Genomic DNA, 21,573 nt, shown 5'->3' with positions numbered 1-21,573 from the left:
CAACTGAAAATTGTCAATTTTTGATTTATGACGTTCTTGAAAGGAGTGAACGATATGTGTTTATATAGAAATTCCGTTGCAGAAATTATTTATGTGCATATTTTTAACACGCATTATATTACATTCATTTATTTTTTAAATGACTTCTGAATTGTATTTTTTGTTAAAAACACATACAAATAAGTTTGTGACAATTGTTTCGCCTTGTAATGGCATTTTCAAACAAATGTGAAGATTACATGGACTTTAAATTAAATTAAACTTTACAATAATATACAATGCAGTAACTGTAAAAATCAGTGTGTGATTTTAACATTTAATATATAAATCAAAATGGAGTTCTACAAATTAAACGCCAGATCTATTAATAAAATATTTCAATATATTTATTACATCGAAGTATCTATAGATTAAAGTTTTTTTTTATTTAACTTTATTTTATTGGAAGGAAGAACAACAATTACAATATATGATACATCAGAATACAAAAAATAAAATCATGACTACCAATTACAGTTCTTCACAACTATGCATAAGAGAGGTCTATATAAAGGAAGAGACATGAGACAAGGATGGGATGAAGAGAAAAGGAGATGGCAGTGATAGGAAAAGAAGAAAAGGAAAGGACAGGGAATAGAATTACCTTTTTAGGTTTATAAGATTTCGAACAATTTAGCTTTAAAGGTTGAAACAACATTAATTGAATTTCCCACAACTTCGATAAATAAAGGAATTTAATATCTATGGATGTAACACATTATTTAAAGAGAATCTACAGTTATTTTATCTCTAGTTGTTATGTTGGCTAACTAAATATAAATCAGAGGTATACTTAATAAGAACATAAGTGAAATAAAATAAAATAAATATGAAAATGAATAAATCAGAGGTAAAATAAATATGAACGGACAGTAGTTTCTTTTCTCAACGCAATGACGTAAGTTGGGAAATGGCTAAAATTAGATTGACACGGCAAATGAGAACTTTTATTGTCACTTCTTCGTAAGACAATTGGATTCCAGTTCACAAATGGGAACATTCATTTTAGTAAAAAAAATGTTCCCTTTCATAACTTAACAAATAAATAATTCGTTTTCAATGTGAACATACTGCAAGATTTCGAGTGTGTCCAAATACTTGTTCACAAATCTGGATTATCTCCAATTATAGGAGTATTTTTCATATAATTTTTTGACATCTCATCAAGGATGAAGAAGAATTTGGAAGTATGGACATTTACGGGGCTGACGACCGTCATAGGCTGGTTTAAGTGATCACTTTACACACGTGTAACATTCACCAATTCTACCCATTATTGACAATAACACTACTCAAATTCTTGGAAGTTCTATATAAATGAACCAATTTATATATATATATATATATATATATATATATATATATATATATATATATATATATATATATATATATATATATATATATATATATATATATATATATATATATATATATATATATATATATATATATATATATATATATATATATATATATATATATATATATATATATATATATATATATATATATATATATATATATATATATTTATATTTATATATATATATATATATATATATTTATATATATATATATATATAAATATGTATATGTATATATATATATATATATATATATATATATATATATATATATATATATATATATATATATATATATATATATATTATATTTATATATATATATATATATTTATATATATATATATATAAATATGTATATGTATATATATATATATATATATATATATATATATATATATATATATATATATATATATATATATATATATATATATATATATATATAAATATAATTAATTCAACATATAGAACTTCCAAGAATTTGAGTAGTGTGATTGTCAATAATGGGTAGAATTGGTGAATATTACACATGTGTAAAGTGATCACTTAAATCAGCCTATGACGGTCATCAGCCCCGTAAATGCCCAGACTTCCAAATCTTCTTCATCTTTGATGAAATGTCAAAAAATGATGTGAACTTACTGTATGTGAATAATGACAATTATTTTTCTAAATTTCAAAATACATATAACTTTCAATGCTCAATTACTTCATTCACACTTCTTCCTTGCTCCATCCCAACTTATCGTCTTTATAGACTGTTAGGGTCAGCTCTCTTCGTCCTCAGGTTGTAGGTCCTTTTATCTTCTACGTCATGCATTCGAACCATGTCATCTATCTAAAGTTATTAAAGATTTATTATTACAAAACAACTTTGTTACAGCAAAATTATAAAAAAATCATACCTTAACCTTTTCTATAACTTGTTTATATTATTATAATACGCCGTTTAAATTCATTCGAATTAAATTATTTTGTCAGAAAAAAATAAATGAAATCATGATTTTCAACCCCTCCCTTATTGTGTATATAGCATAGAATTTTGACTAGCCAGTCTTATGATGTCGGTAACGAGGAAACCCGGTCACTGGTCAAATAAAATAAATGTGGAAAAAACTAAATGGCGTTTTTTTATTATAACTATAAAACATATCTGGATAGCCACACCTAAGCGACAGAATTTTATTGATTACAAAACACTACCCAATGCAAGGAGTGCTACTTCGCCGACTGTCAAATTTCTGAGCGTGTTCTTAGATCCAAAAAAAACTCTTACAGGTGTGCAAAACATGCGCGTATTCAAGTGCCGAATGGTAAATAAGTTAAGGAGATTAAAGATTTTGAACAAACGAACAATTCTAATAAATTCATAAATAATATCATTTCATTAATTGCTTCGGCAGTCACATTGTGGTAAAATTTATCGATTTTTATTTTACGTTTTACTTGGTAAATACCACTTTTTCTTAAAATCCATTTTAAAACGTGTTTCGATGCATTCTATATCATTTTCAAACACCGTGTTTGAAAATGACGCGGAACACATCAAAACACGTGTCACAATGGATTTTAAGTAATAGTAGTATTTTCCAAGTAAAACTTAAATTAAAAATGAATAAATAGGATGTTTTTAGAAAATTATTTTGTAAAACTTTAACTCGTGAAAACTTATGTTTTCTTTGAATGTAAAAAGTTATCTAGAAGATGTTCTGTTCGTTTTACTAAACTCGATAATAATTACAGCAAAGCTCATTGCGCAACTGCAAGCCTGGAATATGAGATAAATCAATATTATATGCAGCCATGCATTTCCCCTGCAAAACATTTCCATCCCCCGCACTCTGCCCCCTCCCCCTTCACCCTTTCCCTAGGTACATCCACCCCGAGATGACAGGTACGCTCTTACACCACCTTTGCATTGCACATGTCGCTCACTCCTTTCAAGAATGTCATAAATCAAAAATCAGTTGTGCATGTTTTCGAAATGCCCAAAAAATGTACTTTATCCCAGCAAAAGAGGCATATTTTTAACTTAATATTTACCCGCTACAGGGCAGAAAGTGTTGTTTTTTGCGTTTTGAAGAAAAGGTATTGTTTTATTATTTTTTGAAATATCCTAAATACTTTTCAAATCGAGAAAAAACCTTCAGGTTTTGCCTAAAAAGATATGTTGCAAAGTTCAATAAGTGGCTTGATATTTATTTTTAATACATTGTATTTTAGATAATGGTACCTATAGAGGTTTTTCCGCAGGTAGGATAGTAAGAATAGGGAAGGTAGATTTGAAAAATACATTACGAACACCCTGACCAATTGAAAATAAATCTTTCAAAAATTTGTTTTCCAATTGACGGGAATCGAACCCGCGACACCAGTTTCGCAGTCGAGCGTCTACCCAGCTGTATTGTACAATCATTTTAGTTTTTAGTTTTGTGGAGCAATAGTATGACCTAATTTTTAGCACTATCAACAAGTCAAGTTGAATGACATCTGTTATATACGAGAAGCAGTCGTAACTACTAGTTCAAATATATTGATTGAGTGACCGGATCTTAATTTTGAACGAATCTCGTTCATTTTCGATTCACTGATAAATTGTAGATTAAGAAAAAATAAAATTGGTCGTAGGGAATTTTATGAGAGAAACCTAAGATCTTTGTTAAAAGATTTATTGATTAAAAAATATTTGTTAAGCCTATTTATATTCAAAAGGAATAGGCTTAATACTTCACCAATCGTTCAACTGATGACGTAACAATCGGCCATACTTCACGAATATATCGAAAACCTTAGCGATATGCGGAAGGTTCTAAGACTTGGCATATATATAGGTTTCATGAATTAATAAAATGAGGATGTTTAATAATGGGCAGAATGATGAACGTTACGCAAGTGTATAAAGTGATCGCTTGAGCCAACCAAATGCCAGGTCGTAAGCCCTGGGATGCTCAAACTTCCGTCTTCTTTCATAAAAAAGGGAAAATGACACATACGTTGATATTAATTTGGACACATTTAAGATCAACAAAAATCTCTTGTCGACCTTTTTCTTAGTTGTAACTTACTATTACTGGGACTAGTACAATTTCTCTATGGCTTTTATTTTAAGCTTGAATAAGTATGGCTATGCATAGTGCCCTTACCATTGTTAATATTTCTCCTATATAATTTATGCCTTTACAGAAATTGTTTTATAAAAAAAATATTTAATCAACTAATTCCATGTAAGAAATTACTCATACTCTCAAGTTATAGTCGATTGGGGACCTGACATGATACATAAAAAAGAGGAAGAAGAGTAATTTGTAATTTACTACCGTAGAATGAGACTATTTGAACTTGGATGTGTTACTTGAGCCCAGTACAAAAAAAATATTTAGAATGTGGTATCGATCGAAGTATCGTGACAATAAGTGTTACCTGTCAGGGAAACAATGAATCATGTCAATACGTTCATTATTGTGCACCAAATACAGATTTAAATATTTTATTTGTACTGGGCTAAAGTAATACATCAAAGTTCAAGTAGCCCCGTTCTACGGTACATCCCTTGCATTTACTTACTATTCAGAACTATGCGCAGAGAGGTATCCTGATGTGGGTTAATTTTTTTTTTAATAAAATGAATATACAAAAAGCAATAATGAATTTAATTTTTTTATATTGATTTTTATGCAATTAAACCTATACACCGCGTTTTTTTTAAATATTTAAATATACTTTTTACATGTTTTTTTCTACACCGTGTATCTACTGTGCAAATGGAAAGATCAATATATACCAAAAACAATCAATCTGTAAAATATAATTTTTAATTTAAAATGTAACGTTTTTTTAATGATTTCGTTTTGAAATAATGAAATTGAAACTATGCGTATGCTTACTGTGAAATGTGTAAACTACGTAAGTCATGAAAGTTATTTTATGGAAAAATTAACAAAAATATAACATTTTCGAAAAATCAACACAAAAATATTTTTTATGGAAAAATGAACACAAAAATATCATTATGGAAAAATGAACACAAAAATATCATTTTCGAAAAATGAACACAAAAATTTCATTATGAAAAAATGAACACAAAAATATCTATATGGAAAAATTAACACAAAAATATAGTTACGGAAAAATTAATACAAAAATATCTTCATGGAAAAATGAACACAAACGTATCTTTATGAAAAATATTTTCATGCTATTTCAATTTTAAAATCACTCACCTCGTTTCCTCTAACGGGTCACACTTTTACATAACATTGCGTCACCTTTTCATTCCGGTATATTTATTTTTGAATTGTAAAGATTTTTACAGAGATTATTGTATTGTTATTATTGTATTCGATAATCTTCACTTAAGCTTTTAAATACCTAAAAATAAACTAGTCACTATTACATCTACAGCAAACACATAGAATGAACTTAATATTTTTTTTATAATAAAAATTTTTTAAATATTTTTTTTTTCATCATTATTATTTAAACGTCTTTAACAACAACAAAAAAATCAAATTGACATTAATCTTTGAAGATAAAATTTGTTATTTTATAATAAAGAGATAAATTATAATGACTGCTTGGGAAGTAATATTTGATACGCAATTATAAAATAATATTGCGCTAGTAAATGTCGACTTAATTAAAAATTTATGTACATAAATTCACAAAATAAATGTACACAAAATTTACAAATTTTAATACTTGTAGGAGACAACTTACTAAGAAAAAAGCTAGGTATAGCAACGATACAATCAATTATACAAGTAGTAAGATAAATTTTTAAAGTAGAGTAGAAAGAAATATTTTTCGAATATTATTTACAATTTTTTTGTATTTTTTAAATTACTTTCAAGGCACCAAGATATTCATTTTTGAACGGTGTGTGAATTGTATGGAAGTATCTAAAAAACTATTAGCGGCGTTTTGGAGCAAACATTAAAATACGTTATATATTTCGCGCAATCTCTTTCAGACCGTCATCTTTCCGAGGGTTAAGAGGTCAACCATATATAAAATAGTGTTGCCAATAACACCAGAGTATATTTTACGAATACCCTTCTGAGAGCAGTTGTGCGTTCTCCGGTCATTCTTTACTGAGAAGTGTTAGCGACAAGTACAAAATAATCACATCTTCGCAATACAATAATTATATATCCTTTATTATAATTTTGTGAAAATAAATCATATTTTATTTTACATTTTTATCGAATATTGTGCCCGAACATAAGGATCTAATAACAGTGAAATATCACATCGATACCTTCTTTTGTTATATTTTTATAATCAGTAAATTTCTTTTTTTGAATTTCGCGGAGTCGTCTATATTGCGCGCGCACGCATTGAATAGACCAATCGGATAGCTAATAATAGTCAGCTGACCTGTCTGAAGCGAGGTTATAAATACGAGTGAAAATATCCGCCAGGGTCTCTTTTCCAAAGTATTTCTAAGGGGTCGTCGGGATACAAGTACAGCGAAAGAATCGTTAAAAATGCCCGAGACTTGCAAAGTTAACGGCTACGCCAAGTCCAATGGCCACAGCTACGAAACAGAGAATGGATCCACATTTTTATTCACGTCGGAATCTGTCGGCGAGGGCCACCCAGGTTAGTTTTCGGATTTTCTTTTATGTATAATGTAAATCGAAGTAATATGGCCGACGACGCGACATGTGCGCGTCAATTATTGTAAACATTTCTTTATCCGCATCGCCCAGGAATCTGGCCAATTTCTGACAGGTGCATTTTGATTCGATGTATCCATTTTCTGATCGAGCCGATGTTATGGTTGGGATCTGATTGTTGTTAGTAAATAAGTAATGTGAACCACGCGGTATTTTTACTTGTCACGCACGTGGTGACTGGTTTGTCGGCGATGCTCGAATTATGATACAAAAATAAACTTTCTATGAAATGTATTCTCAAAGATATATTTTTGTGTTGTAGACAAAATGTGCGATCAAATAAGCGACGCTGTACTTGATGCCCATCTCATGCAAGACCCTGACGCCAAAGTAGCCTGCGGTAAGACGCTTCGAATTGTAGAAATATTACGCGACTCGATACGCGCCAATTTGGTCGTTGCTAACTGAATGTCTGTTTCAGAAACTGTCACCAAGACCGGGATGGTCTTGTTGTGCGGGGAAATCACTTCTAAAGCCGTCGTGGACTACCAGAAAGTGGTTAGAGATACTGTCAAACATATTGGATATGATGATTCCTCCAAAGGTAAATATGACGTCATTTTTTGTAGTGAACCCCTACGGCCCTTTACTGGGTCACCGTCATTTTAGCTTATAAACCAACCACAGTTTAGTTTATTTGAATTGCATATTGCAATAACCTTTGATGATGATAGCAATATAGTGTTTATTTTAATCAGGCCTTTGATTTTTTTGCCCCAACAGAAAACTTTGATCCTAGGCAAGTGCTATATAAAGGTTAGCATAAATGCAGGGATAGCTATAGGAAAAGTAAAAAATTTGAATCTTTCTGTACGTGAACCATACTATTTTTACTTATTACACTGTAAAATGTCCAGAATAACATATTATACTAAATTGTGACATTTCGCTCACTCCTTTCAACTATGTCATATATCAAAAAACTTGAATTTTCAGGAGATTGTTTTCAAAGTTTAAGAATACTATAAAATGTATTAAAAATAAATATCAAGCCACTTATTTTACTTTTTACTGTGCAACAGATCTTTTTAGGTAAAACCTGAAGACTTTTTCTCCATTTGAAAAATATTTAGAAATTAAAAAAAATAAAAATAAACGATACCTTTTCTTCAAAATGCAAAAACAATACTTTCTGCCCTGTAGCGGGTAAATATTAAGTTTAAAATATGCCGCTTTTGCTGGGATATAGTACATTTTCAGGGCATTCCGAAAACATGGAAAACTGAAAATTGTCAATTTTTGATATATGACGTTGTTGGAAGGAGTGAGCGATTTGTCAATATTGAGTACATTCGATGTAATATAATAAAGAATTGTAATTAAAATCAAAGCTTAAAATCTATGGTCATTACCAAGAAGTAATATCGAATTACTTTAGATGTTATGTATTGTAGCTATATTTTTTTAAATGCTAAATTCTAGCGTATTAACTGTAAAACTTTGTAAATAGTCTGATGTTTTCTTCTTTATCTTATTTGAATTGGGTTTATTGATAAGGTTAAAGAAATTATGATGATTTTGTACAAATTTTTACTGTGGTATTATTGGTCTAGATCAGGCATATGTCAATAGCGAATTATCAACATTTATTATTGATAACTAGTGACATTGCTAACGGCAAATATGTTATTTTTGTACTTCATTTGTTTATTATAAGATTGTTGTAAATCTTGTTATTAGTAAACAATTGTATCCTTGATGAAGGCATCTTTGTTAAAATAATCCAGCATTCAGCTTACTTACTGAATTTACCTCGTAATTTGCTATGCATATAGTGGAATCTCGAATCGTTGTGAAAAATTTTAACAAAAATTCCGGAAAAAAATTACCCTTTAAATGAAAAATGAAAATAGACACTTCAGACAAGCGAGTGTTTTTTGCCTAGAATTTTCACTCATGAATTACATGAAATTATAGTAACTTTAAACACTCACGAGTAGGCATAGGCTTTGAAACTTAAAAAGTTGAAGCCTGAATTAGGTCATGATAATCGGTGTTGCATAAGCCGTAGCTAGATTTCAGAGTCACTTGGATGTTAGGTAATTGAAAAAAAAAAGACACTTCAGATATAAATTAATAACGGGAGATATTTGTATTTCTACTTCCACTTCCCTGGTCTTAATATTTTTTTTCAACAATACTGTTTTCAATCTAACACACCTCTTTTGGTATATAAAGTTGTACAACCCGCTTCTATTATATATACAAAGTCATTAAAAATAATAACTAAGTATATAAGTGTTAATTATAAGTGAATAATGGAAGTGGGCAGATCTGAAATAGATCGCATCATTCAGCCACGTCGTATTTAATTGCATAAATGATTTTCTGACATTATAATTTTTAAATGAATTTGGTCAAATGTGCTCTCGGCACAAGAAAACTCAGTAAGGGGACATTATTGTAATTTTTAATTATGTATGTGATGAAATATATAATGAAATACATGACTTATTTTCCATAATTTTGTATAGAGTACTGTTATAATATTGCCATTTTTTGACGATTTGAAATGGGTTAATCGATTTTACAATTTTTTTTATTTGAATATATTTTGGATTAAAAATTAATTTGGTTTCTTAACAGTTTTGTGTAGCAATTTAAGTTTATAACCCGAGATTCCACTATATTTCCTAAATAAAGTAAGAAAACACGTGCGTCTCGGCTTATGTGTTTGATAATGACACCGTCTCTAATGTTTGAGATGTATTAATTGTACAAAATGGTCAGGATTTGACTGGAGAACTCTCAATCTACTGGTCGCCTTGGAGCAACAGAGTCCTAATATCGCCGACGGAGTCCACACCTCACGAGAGGAGATGGATATCGGTGCCGGAGACCAGGTACACAGGAAACCTTGTGGAATGTCTGCTATTCGGAACCATCAGTGTTAAGCTTTCGGAATTATTTATTTAAGCGGGGCATCTTCATTTATCTATAGATTTGGCGTTTAATTTATAGAACTCCATTTTAATTTATGTATTAAATGTTAAATCAAACACTGATTCTTTGAGTCTACTAAGTTGTATTTTATTGTTTAAAAAACTCATAAAAATCTATTGTGTGACGATTGTTTGAAAATGCCATAACTAGGCGAAACAATTGTCACAAAATTTATTATGTTTTTTTTTTTTACAATAAAATACAACTTAGTAGACTCAAAAAATCAGTGTTTAGTTTAACATTTAATACATAAATACATCTTCATATATGTTATATTGGGTTCCTATTTTAAGTGTTGATTTATCCTTAAGGATCAGCTGAATGCGAAGGGAATTGCTAAATTTATTCTACTGGAAATGAAATGGTTTATGCAAAATTATATTCTTTAAAAAAATGTCAATTTAAGGTTATACATATACACTATAAGCTATATATTTTTTTTTTGGTAAATTATGAAAAATTCAGTAAATTAATGTCTTCCTTTTTTTTTAGTGTGGTGGTTATTTGCCTTTGGCTACCGTGATGTGGCCCGGGTTCGATACCCAACTGGGTCATAATTATTTTTATATAATGTAATACATATCTCCACATTTTAAATTTTTAATTTCATTTGGTAAATACCACTATTTAAATGAACCACTTTTAAATACTGGTATATTTACCAAGTGAAATTTAAATAAAAAATGTATAGATATTACCCCAAAGTGATGCAAAAAAATATTTTACATTGATAATTAGTAAGTTACCCTGGACTAGTACCGGATATAAGTCTGATGTAAATTTAAAATCATGACAAAAGCTATCTGATGCAGTACTCAATCCACCTTTGGTTGCACATAGGGATAAAGATGCTTATATACACAAAAATGCACGTTTGTAAAAATTACAAAGAGACAAAATTATAATTGACATCTTTAATTTATATAACTGTATATTATGGTGCATGATTCGGGAATCTGGAAATGGAAAAATTTCCCCAAAAGCTATTTTGCATGAATTGGAAACGATTTTGATTTTACAGTTTGGAAATATGTACATTTTATCCTCCTCTGAAGTACTCTGCATAAATACTCCGGGTTCCGTGCTTATGGGGAACATGAATATGTGGCTTTGCGGTAATATTTAATACCCCGAATAACTAGTTATCTCGCTGAGTCGATCTCATTACGTGCCTTATGCACCATTCAATGTGCGTAAAACGATGAACAAATCCAGTCAGTCTTGGTAAAAAAACATTAAAGGAAAAACCCGCAAAGCTTCTATTTTAAAGACTTTTCTGCAGGTAGGATAGTAAGGAAAGGGAAAGTATATGTGAAAAATACATTACAAACACCCAGACCAATTGAAAATAAATATTTCTTAAATTCGTTTGGTAATTGGTGGGAATCGCACCCGCAAGGCCTGTTTGGCAGTCGAGCGTCTACCCGACTACGCCACGGCGCCTGCTGTGCTGTTAAATTGTTAATTAATAGATAACCTTTAATCTTCAGTTAGTGATATTTTCTGCATGACTTCCGTTTTGAAATCACCTGATTTGAACTCCTTTTGCTTTCACCCCGGTGGACTCAATTTATCTCTTTCGGACATTTATAGTGCCGTGATATGTCGTTAGTGATTATTATTCCAATCAACTGAGAAGTATATACTTAGATAACCTTTGGATAACTAAATGAAGATAAAATTACTTTTCAAGCAATATTAGATAATAATTATTATTTATAATATGTATTTGATGACCATCGAGTAGCAACCGGTCTATTATCTAATTTGCAATAAGATATTAGGCATACAAATAGAAAACATACACCAGATAGGCTATTTTTTATACATCTGTTCAGATCTCTTTAGATCTCCCGTACTGGAGGTCCCGGGTTCGATTCCTAGGGGGGGGGCAAATACATATAAGTGATTTTTTCACTCTAATATTTATTCAATATTACCCTGGACTGGAGGGCTGATCACCTTTCCTTCATGTGTTAACGATCAAGATAACATTGCATCAATACTATGCAGTTCCCTATACACCATTGGGTGCGGATAAGGGTCTGAAGAAGACGAGTTATTTTGAAAAAAACAAGTAATTTTTTAGTACCTGAAACCTTTCCGTATTTTAAATAAATATGATAAATTCATGTTAAATATGATGTATTTCATAAAAGACAATTACATATTGATGTCCTATTCAATTTGTTGACAGTTGAATTCTCGCAAATCAAAATGTATCTGAGGAGTGGAGTTTTTTTTAAATATTTAATTATCTCTCAATAGTATCAGAATAGCCAAAAACTTATTTTGTTAACACAACCGAGAAGAATGTCTATTGCACCCCATAATTGGAGTGTTGGAGATGACGTAACTTTTGTTAGCATTAGGTTTGTAGGTAACTTGTAACATTTCTGATTTTATATGCAAATTATATGCTAGCTATTTCTAGACAGGGCACTAAGCAAGAACTCGGCAATTCCTAGAATTGACTACAAAATGCCCACAAACAATATATTGATCAAAATTGATCGTAATCAGTTCTTGTGATAAAAACTGAGAGCGGGTTTTAGTAGTTTTTTCTACAGGCCACTGTTGCCAAAATATTTTTGATTTAAATTGCAAAATCGGTATTTGGATATTTGTTTATTAAAAAGAAACTATTTGAATAAGTATTTTAATTGTAAGCATAAACCCAACATTATCATCCATACTTCTTTGGGACTCATTACTGTTTGGATGGTAGGGTTGGTACTTGCTCTCCAAAGTTAAATACCGCCTACTATACTCAGGAGTGTTAGTTAATACAGGTATATAATTTTAAAAAATCATGGTAAGACTAAGCTATTGGCCAGCAACATTCCACTGTATAGGAACTATGAGTAGTCGGGTTTTTTGCGTGCATGTTGTATTAAGACCTTTCCGTGTGCTGGGGTGAACAGGTTTCGACTACAAGACGTGCAGCATCCTGCTAGCCCTTGACCAACAGTCTCCCAACATCGCGGCGGGGGTGCATGAGAACAAGTCTGACGAGGAAGTGGGTGCCGGTGATCAGGTTAGGCCTCATCATACTCGCTTGCTTCACTCTCATTCGATGCCTTCTGTCATTTCCCAAACGAGAGCCCTCTTTATAAACTCTCAAATTTCTCTATTGCATGCTTTGAGATAAGAACATTCCGGTCAAGTCATCCGATGACGCAAATTTTTAAATTTGTTTTTCTGTCCATATAATGATTTATCTCCCAGAGGTCTCTATTATTGCTTGCATGTTCAGATAAAACTATCGTACACAAATTTTAAAGTAAGACATTATCAGTGTTGTTTTTGTGCTCTATATTAACAAAACACGTAATGATTTGTTCTAGAAATTTGCGACAGCTATAATAAAATGAACTCCTTGCGCTGATAAGTGCTCCAAACCGAATGGGTCAGCAATCGTAATGATGTGTTTCAAACTTCCAATCGCTATCGCATTTCTTGGCTCTATTCTGAAATTGTTCGGGTCTCGTAAGGTCATTGCATGCGATAAGAATCACGAGATCCGGTGAAATCACAAATGTTTTAAAATCATTTTACTTATCGGTGTTTTTCTGTTATAATGAAATCACTGCGAATGTAAATGTTATAAACTGTTGCCAATGTCGATTATATAACAGAAATAAATATATTTACTAAGGCAGATAGTGTGTAATCTTGCACATTAATTTTTTTTTTGACATTATAAGAAATAAACACCGACACTGCAATATGTATATTGTCCTTAATAATTATATTCCCAACATTCTTCTGCCTCGTTGCTAAAGCATTTATTAAATAATAACCCTTGTAACCTAATAAATTTTCAATTCAAGTTCAGGGGGAGAAATATCTGAGTTATAAATGAATGGTTATTCAGTAAATTATTAGCAAAAAATAAAATTTTCTGATAAAACTATACACAATTATTATTATAAAACCATGATGTTGACCCTGTCAAATTGTCAAATTTCGATAACAGATCAATTTCTAACAAACTCAACGTTCCAAGATTGGAAGAACAGTGAAAAGATAACGCAATAGCTTTGTAGTGTAGATAACTTTTATTTCTAATTACTCGGGCATGTTTAAACCAGCTGTCGATCCATATTAACACACTAAGGACGGGAAGGGTATTTTTAGCCGTTTGGTCGATTGATGCTTAAGGACGGGAAAGGTATTTTTACCCGTTTAGTCGATTGATGCTTAAGGACGGGAAAGGTATTTTTACCCGTTTGGTGCTTAAGGACGGGAAAGGTATTTTTACCCGTTTGGTCAATTGATGCTTAAGGACGGGAAAGGTATTTTTACCTGTTTGGTCGATTGATGCTTAAGGACGGGAAAGGTATTTTTACCTGTTTGGTCGATTGACGCTTAAGGACGGAAAAGGTATTTTTACCTGTTTGGTCGATTGACACTTAAGGACGGAAAGGGTATTTTTACCTTCTGCGCCGGCCTCCTTTCCAAGTCAGAAATGAAAGAATTTCATATTTGATGTTTTTATATGGATATTATGTACAAATCTCTTTGTTAAAGTCTTAACTATATGTATATAATTATCAAACCCGTCGCCAGCGGTCCGCAGGCGTAAAAAAACACCCATCCTAAGTGTGTTAACAGGTGGTTAATGTAATGTTACCAAGAAAATACATGAATATTTGTTTGTTTACCAAATAGAAGCAAACTCAATGTTAATAGTTAAAGTTAATTTACCACTATCCAACATACACTACAAAGTTAAAACGTTAACTCGCATATGTAGTCAGAAACGGTCAGTAAAATTGTAAAAGTTATTTCATTCAATTGGTCATTTACAGAGGCAGTTGAAGCGATTGCCATTTAAGACGTATAATTGATGGCAAATTATGATCATTTTGAGCTAAGCAAATATTAGCAATTTTATTGACTGTCCCCAGGGCGCTTAATATAATTAGAATCTCTACAAAACGGTTTTTTTTTTCGTTCAAATATATTTTAACTATAATGAAATGGAAATGAAAAGGTTTAACCCTTCATAAATCATCTTTTCTACGCATTCAAATAGTTCTCATATTAATTTTGTATTAAAAATTGTACAATTTAAACTTTACTAAAAAATGTTTGTAACTTGTTCTAAGAGTGATACTTGTATAGATACACGCAAAAAAATTCCAATTTAATTTTATAAATGATAAAAATTTATAAATAAAAGAGGGAAAAATAATTTAACGAGGGCTCCTCCAATTGAATTTGTATTATTTTGCATGGCATAATATTTTGAATGTGTATTTGTTGTTTATCAGGGATTGATGTTTGGCTATGCGACGGATGAGACAGAAGAATGTATGCCCCTGACGGTGGTCCTCGCACACAAACTGAACCAGCGCATCGCTGAACTCCGGCGCAGCGGAGAGTTCTGGTGGGCACGACCCGATTCCAAGACACAGGTAAATTCTACTTTTATTTATTTTATTTTATTTGTTGAGGAAAATTGTACAGCTTACATATAAAAAAATGATATAATAAACAATAGTTACATTAACAATAATAAACTTTACATTACATTAACAAAAATAGTTACATTAAAAAAAGGCAATTAAAGAATTTCACGTTTATGTTATAAAACTATTAAAAAACATTCAAAGATTTAAATAAAAGTTTATGATATAAAAATAATAGATTTAGCAGGAAGGAGAAGGAAAGGAGTGGATGAACATACTTCTTTTTAAAATACCAAATTATATTTTTTTTAACCTTTCCTTTCACGTGATATGTATTTACTACAATTCGACTAATGAGAATATCGATATAAAATATAATAGATACGGGCTGAGAATTATTGAATTCCTCCATAATATAATTACGTATTACATAAAAATATTATAATATCGTGGGTATATGTACTGCCAAAAAACATTAACTCTAAAATCCCTGTTGTTTAAAGCTTTTAGGCTGCATAAAATACCCGCTACTAAACTTAATGTTGAATTAACTTTTAAAACCACATGTATATGACATTTCAAACTACTTTGTGTATTTTTCCACTTTATAGAACGTTGAAAACTTTATAGTATGCATCATTAAGTCAAAATTTCATATTTTCGAGTTAACATTTTTGCCAGTATACCCATGATATATAGTTTTTTATTTGCAGCGACGGAAATAAATAATTTCTGGAAAAATAGGAGATAGAATCACCAATACACAAAGGTTTCCCAGTGTGCGTGCGTGCCGTGCTTTAGTACACGGGCACGCGGCTTGATACTATCTCCTTTTAGTAGCGCACAAGTCGTCCTCTGCGGCGGTTATACCGCTACGCCAGCTATGGCAGCTACTTGCGATGGGTTTTTTTTTCTTTGTTTTGTTTTAAATATTTACCAGAGCTAATGTTACAAAATTGTTACATTTCAACTTCAATTATGGTCAATAAAAGCAACATTTAGGAATATTCACATTTTTCCCGTTTTCAAATCACATTTTCATATGGTGTACAAAATATAGTTTTTAGCACCCTAAGGGAAAGAAAGGTCCTTGGTACCATAAATAATGGCTCAACTGAATACACTTTGTAAAACTGATTTATTATGATATGTGACAGGTTACATGCGAGTACCTGTTTGACAATGGCGCGACCGTCCCACAGAGAGTTCACACCGTTGTAGTGTCCCTGCAACACTCAGAGAAGGTAATCTTTTTAATAAAAAATCTTACATTTCTGTCCCCAAAAAATCAGACTGAAATCAATTAATACAACATGACAACAATTGCTGTACATGCCTTGATCATACTGCCAAAACTAACTCTTGTCAAAGGGGTATTGAAATGGTTGACTGACCAACTAAAACAGAGTTTAAATGTAGTTAAACTAAAGATTAATCTTTAATTTTGAACGTTTGACCAAAATTGTAATAGAATTTGAGAAACATATTTACAAAACTAGACAAGTTTCAACAATTGAAATGAGCTTTTGTCAAAATTATGTAGAGCGATGTCATTTTTCGTATTTCTTGATAAACGTGCAAATATGTACTATAACAGCTTTTTAATTTGACAATGGCAACTGAAATTTTGTCATTTTGAAAAACACTGCAAAATTTTCTTTTTCAAACCCTTATCCGCACCCCAATGGTGCATAGGGCACTGCATTATATAAACACAGTGTTATCTTGATCGTTAACACACGAAGGAAAGGTGATCAGCCCTTCGCTTCAGGCACAAGTCCAGGGTAATATTTAATAAATATTAGAGTGAAAAAATCACTTATATTTATTTGACCCCCGCTGGGAATCGAACCCGGGACCTCCAGAACGGTAGCCATTACACTACGGAGGCGGACATGCAAAATTTTAGTCCTTGCAATAATTTTTTTTTAAACATTAAAATTAAAAAAAGACATCGGCTAGTTTGAGAGACCACGTTTCACACTAAAAAAAATCATGTATATGAAAATGTTGTATTCAGGTCACCCTGGAGACATTGCGGGAAGAAGTTATGGAGAAGATAGTAAAGGGAGTGATCCCAGCTGAATACTTGGATGACCGCACGGTGGTGCACATCAACCCCTGCGGACTCTTCATCATTGGTGGACCGCAGGTCAGTAATCGTTCACTTATACCATCGCAGGCGCCGTGGCGTAGTTGAGTTTTGTTCGGCTGCGAAACTGACATTGCGGGTTCGATTCCCACCAAATGCAAAATAAATTCAAGAAAGATATATTTTCAAATGGTCTGGGTATTTGTAATGTATTTTTCACATTTACCTTCCCTATCCTTACTTTCCTACCTGCAGACAGGTCTCTAATAGAGACTTTGCGGGTTATATCTTTTTTTGAAATAATTATAAAATAAATGAATAAAATATTTAAAAAAATCATTGTTCACTTGTGGTTCACTCATGTTTCACAATTCACTGGTCGTTTAGATAATCTTGGAAAATCTTAGAAATAAGTATTTATTTGGACACACTCTAAATGTTGCAATTAAATTTAACTTCAAGTCTGCTTTTGAAAATATTCCCATTGTGAATCCTTTATCATCTTTCTCTCTCTTTCAAATAATAGTAATAATTTTTGTTTTATATAAACAGGAGACTGTAGCAATTTCATTTTAGTCTACAGTTGACCTGATGATGAAATGGTCATTCCGAAATCGGTAGTCATGAAGTAGTGTTTTTAAGTGGCATTACACAAAGTGAACGTTGAATGATAAGGAGAGCTTTTTTATATAGTAACTTCTGTCTAGTAATCCCTCTTCCAACTTATTGAATATTGGTATGTTATTGTGTATAGTCCGACGCGGGTCTGACAGGCCGCAAGATCATTGTCGACACTTATGGCGGATGGGGGGCGCACGGTGGAGGCGCTTTCAGCGGCAAGGACTTCACCAAGGTGGACCGTTCCGCAGCCTACGCAGCCCGCTGGGTGGCCAAGTCCCTCGTCATGGCTGGCCTCTGCAGGCGCTGCATGGTCCAGGCAAGTTACCCATTAACCTTTCCTGTACTGATCATCCAATACACGGGATCCAAAGCGGGGCACCAAAAGACCCCAGTTCACGTTTGTATGAAATTCGTTGTACGCAGCTCGTAACTCCCCGCCACCTGAGCCGACTGACAGCGGCCATCCGATAAACGAGAGGTTAATCGGATGAAACAAAAGCGGAGTAATCTAATTGTGTCTCTCTCCTTGTGCTAATGTGCAAAGGCAAATAGCCGCATGTTAAAAACAGTAGTTTTGAGACAAACAAGTTTATAGTTAACTTAAAATTATGATTTTTGCCAAAACATGTATCAAATTAATACAATTTTGTGGCTATTTGGATAATGAATATCCCGGTAAAGGAAGGAGATAGAGCAAAATCTGTGATCGTACATGATAAGAGGCCAGTTATAAGAGTGCTTTGAGCCGTGTCAAGCCAAACAGCCGCAACTTGAGTTACGGCTAGTTGCCTTTACACATTAGTGTGGTAATACCACATTTATTTGAGTGAAAGAAATAACACATTGCTGGCAGACAAATTAATTAACATTCTGATATATAAGCACGTAGAACTCGAGATACCGACTGTGGTTTTTATAAAAAACAATAATTTGAAATACTTAACAATTTTAAATTATAAAAATAAAAAAGGGAAAGTTTTCTTAATATTAATTTTAAGATTACAAAAAATAAGGGATAATTAGCTCTTATAATACTAAAATTATCGAATTCAAATTCATATATGGGGGATTTGGATCCCCCCCTGTTCGAGCCGACTATGTTAATTGTGTCCTATCCCTCATATTGCTTATATTTCCTTTCTTTTCTCATTCATTTTCAAGGGGAATATTAAACAAATGTTTCAATTTCAGGTAGCCTATGCTATCGGTGTGGCTGAACCCCTCTCCATCACAGTTTTCGACTATGGCACCTCCAAAAAATCTCAAAGCGAGCTCTTAAACATTATCAAGAAGAACTTCGATCTGCGGCCGGGAAAAATTGTCAAGTAAGTTATATTGGTATTTGTCCGCCTCCAAAGTGTAATGGTCAGCACGCTCGGCTACCGCTCTGGAGGTCACGGGTTCGATTCGCAGGGGAGGGGTAAAATAAATATAAGTGATTTTTTCACTCTAATATTTAATCAATATTACCCTGGACTGGTACCTGAAGCGGACGGCTGATCACCTTTTCTTCAGCTGTTAACAATCAAGATAACACTGCCTTTATATGACGCAGTGCCCTATGTACCATTGCGGTGCGGATAAGGGTTTGAAGAAGAAGATGACGAAGGAGATATTCCTATAAAAATTATATAAAGAGAAATATTTCTGTTTTTATTATTTACAAAAATATTTCAATTGAACCTAAGTGAGCCTAAGCAGCTTATTATTAGAAATACGTATCTAATTGTGGTAGAGAGTTTTCTCAAATCCAGAAACTATGACACAAGAGTCCACGACACTATGTACCACTATACACCACGGAACCACAATCCGACACTTATGTACATATAGTTAAGACCTTTTTTTTCCCTCGGGAGTCAAGGGATCTTGCATCCCTTATGTCACCGCGACCATGTCAGGTCTATTGTGACTTCTAGTTGACACCTTAACGAAGAGATTGATATATAATATTCATATAAAAATGTTGATAATTCCTTTTCTGCCGTTGAAATGGGGTCGGTGCAGAAAATAAGGATACCCTTCCCACCCTTGAGCATCAATCTACTAAACAGGTATACGTTTCCCGTCCGAAGTGTGTTAAGACCAATGTGGTAAATGTGTGTTAAAAATCATCAGAAATGACAAATATTGCTCACTTCTTTCAACAACGTTAAATATAAAAAAACTTGATTTTTTCTGGAGATTGTTTTTAAAGTTTAAAAATATAATAAAATGTATCAAAAATAAATATCTAGCCACTTATTGATCTTTTTAATGTGCAACAGATCTTTTTAGGTAAAACCTGAAGGTTTTTTCTACATTAGAAAAATATTTAGTATATTTAAAAAAAAAGTTATTAATACCTTTTCTTCAAAATGCAAAAACAACACTTTCTGCCCTGTAGCGTGTAAATATTAAGTTAAAAATATGCCGCTTTTGCTGTAGTACATTTTCTGGGCATTCCGAATACATGCACAACTGAAAATTGATGATTTTTGATATATGACGTTGTAGAAAGCAGTGAGCGATATGTTAAATTGATGTGACTGAACGGAGGTTGTGGCTTGTTCCAGGGAGCTGAACCTGCGTTCCCCGATCTACCAGAAGACCAGCACGTACGGGCACTTTGGGCGCTCCGGCTTCTCGTGGGAGAACCCCAAGACGCTGATAGAATGATTTGAGGAGCTGTGTGTTTGTTGTACATAATTTATTTGGTATTGGTTTGTGTCCCGATTAGCTTTAGTTTAGCTAGAGACAAGAGGGGCCCACTTCACTAGGACCAGGCCACAGCTGGCCTCGGCCCCCGCTGGGGTCGGTGGCCTCCTGCAAATACCGGCGCGGGGGGCGAGTCGCCCGCGCTCGTGCCGAGGGGGCGGCTCGCACCGCGCGGTTTGTGTTGTGTTTACGTAAAGGAGCCGTATTGGAAAAGAGCCATTCCGAAAACACACCGGCCCTCCGAGTGAAGTGGAACCTTTCCTTCGCATTTACCTTTCGGCAGTGTCATCTACAACCCGTTATACTCTTAGGTTAAGTGTACCCTCATTAGTCCGCGATGCCTCGGACCAGTAATGTTTATTGAATGTATTTGATGAATTTCTATTGGTAATAAATGTATTTACTGGCAAGAACCAGGGTAAAAACTATCTTACTTTTTCAATACCCTCCTCATCTTTCCCCACACTCCCCCACTGTTTGAGCCATTCTGAATACTGTTCTCCCATTAGTCACACCTCTAATGTAAAAAAAACAGACAAGATCCATTGAAATTACTGTAATTAAATCACTTAAATTTTTACTGTAATTCGACTCGTGTTTTCGTTGCCTAACTGGGTTTTACATTACATATCCTCAATTGTATACCAGTAAAAATGAACATTTTATTTTTAAAATTCTAAGGGCTACTTCTTACATCTTGACCAACATTTTAATCG

General features: G+C 32.6%; 2 protein-coding genes across 9 annotated transcripts in view; one reads left to right on the top strand and one right to left on the bottom strand.

The window, feature by feature from the left end:
- Positions 1-6,381, bottom strand: part of LOC148302225 (uncharacterized) — a 48,134-nt gene extending 41,753 nt beyond the window's left edge. The window contains exons 1-2 of one of the 5 annotated variants that reach the window (XM_088271934.1): positions 6,126-6,381; positions 5,630-5,777 (exon numbers count right to left, since the gene is read on the bottom strand). Coding sequence is in view for 1 of the 5 variants with exons in the window: in XM_088271933.1 (XP_088128059.1) it covers positions 2,119-2,145 (27 nt within the window). In the remaining 4 variants the exon portion in view is untranslated. Of the gene's footprint in view, positions 1-2,118; positions 2,248-5,629; positions 5,789-6,125 lie in introns of those variants that run through there. The other 4 variants (XM_088271930.1, XM_088271931.1, XM_088271935.1 and 1 more) reach the window with 4 other exon arrangements.
- Positions 6,382-6,440: 59 nt separating this feature from the next.
- Sam-S (S-adenosylmethionine Synthetase) lies at positions 6,441-21,285 on the top strand. Of its 4 annotated transcripts, none has more exons than XM_088271939.1 (10): positions 6,441-7,010; positions 7,350-7,427; positions 7,509-7,631; positions 12,955-13,067; positions 15,310-15,453; positions 16,605-16,691; positions 17,468-17,599; positions 18,294-18,476; positions 19,352-19,485; positions 20,716-21,285. In XM_088271939.1, the coding sequence occupies exons 1-10, from the start codon at positions 6,896-6,898 to the stop codon at positions 20,816-20,818; spliced, it is 1,212 nt and encodes a 403-aa protein (XP_088128065.1). In that variant the 5' UTR covers positions 6,441-6,895; the 3' UTR covers positions 20,819-21,285. The 4 variants fall into 4 exon arrangements, with proteins under 4 accessions (XP_088128065.1, XP_088128067.1, XP_088128066.1 ...); XM_088271941.1 differs by having other exon boundaries at positions 18,294-18,480; positions 19,356-19,485; XM_088271940.1 differs by lacking the exon at positions 12,955-13,067 and adding an exon at positions 9,818-9,930.
- Positions 21,286-21,573: the final 288 nt, after the last annotated feature.

The sequence above is a fragment of the Brachycentrus maculatus genome, unplaced genomic scaffold (genome assembly GCF_059751285.1).
Source record: "Brachycentrus maculatus isolate JH-2025_06_01 unplaced genomic scaffold, ASM5975128v1 h1tg000472l, whole genome shotgun sequence".
Classification (NCBI taxonomy): domain Eukaryota; kingdom Metazoa; phylum Arthropoda; class Insecta; order Trichoptera; family Brachycentridae; genus Brachycentrus; species Brachycentrus maculatus.
The sequence above is the reverse complement of the archived record's forward strand: the minus strand, read 5'-3'. Positions and strand labels throughout refer to the sequence as shown.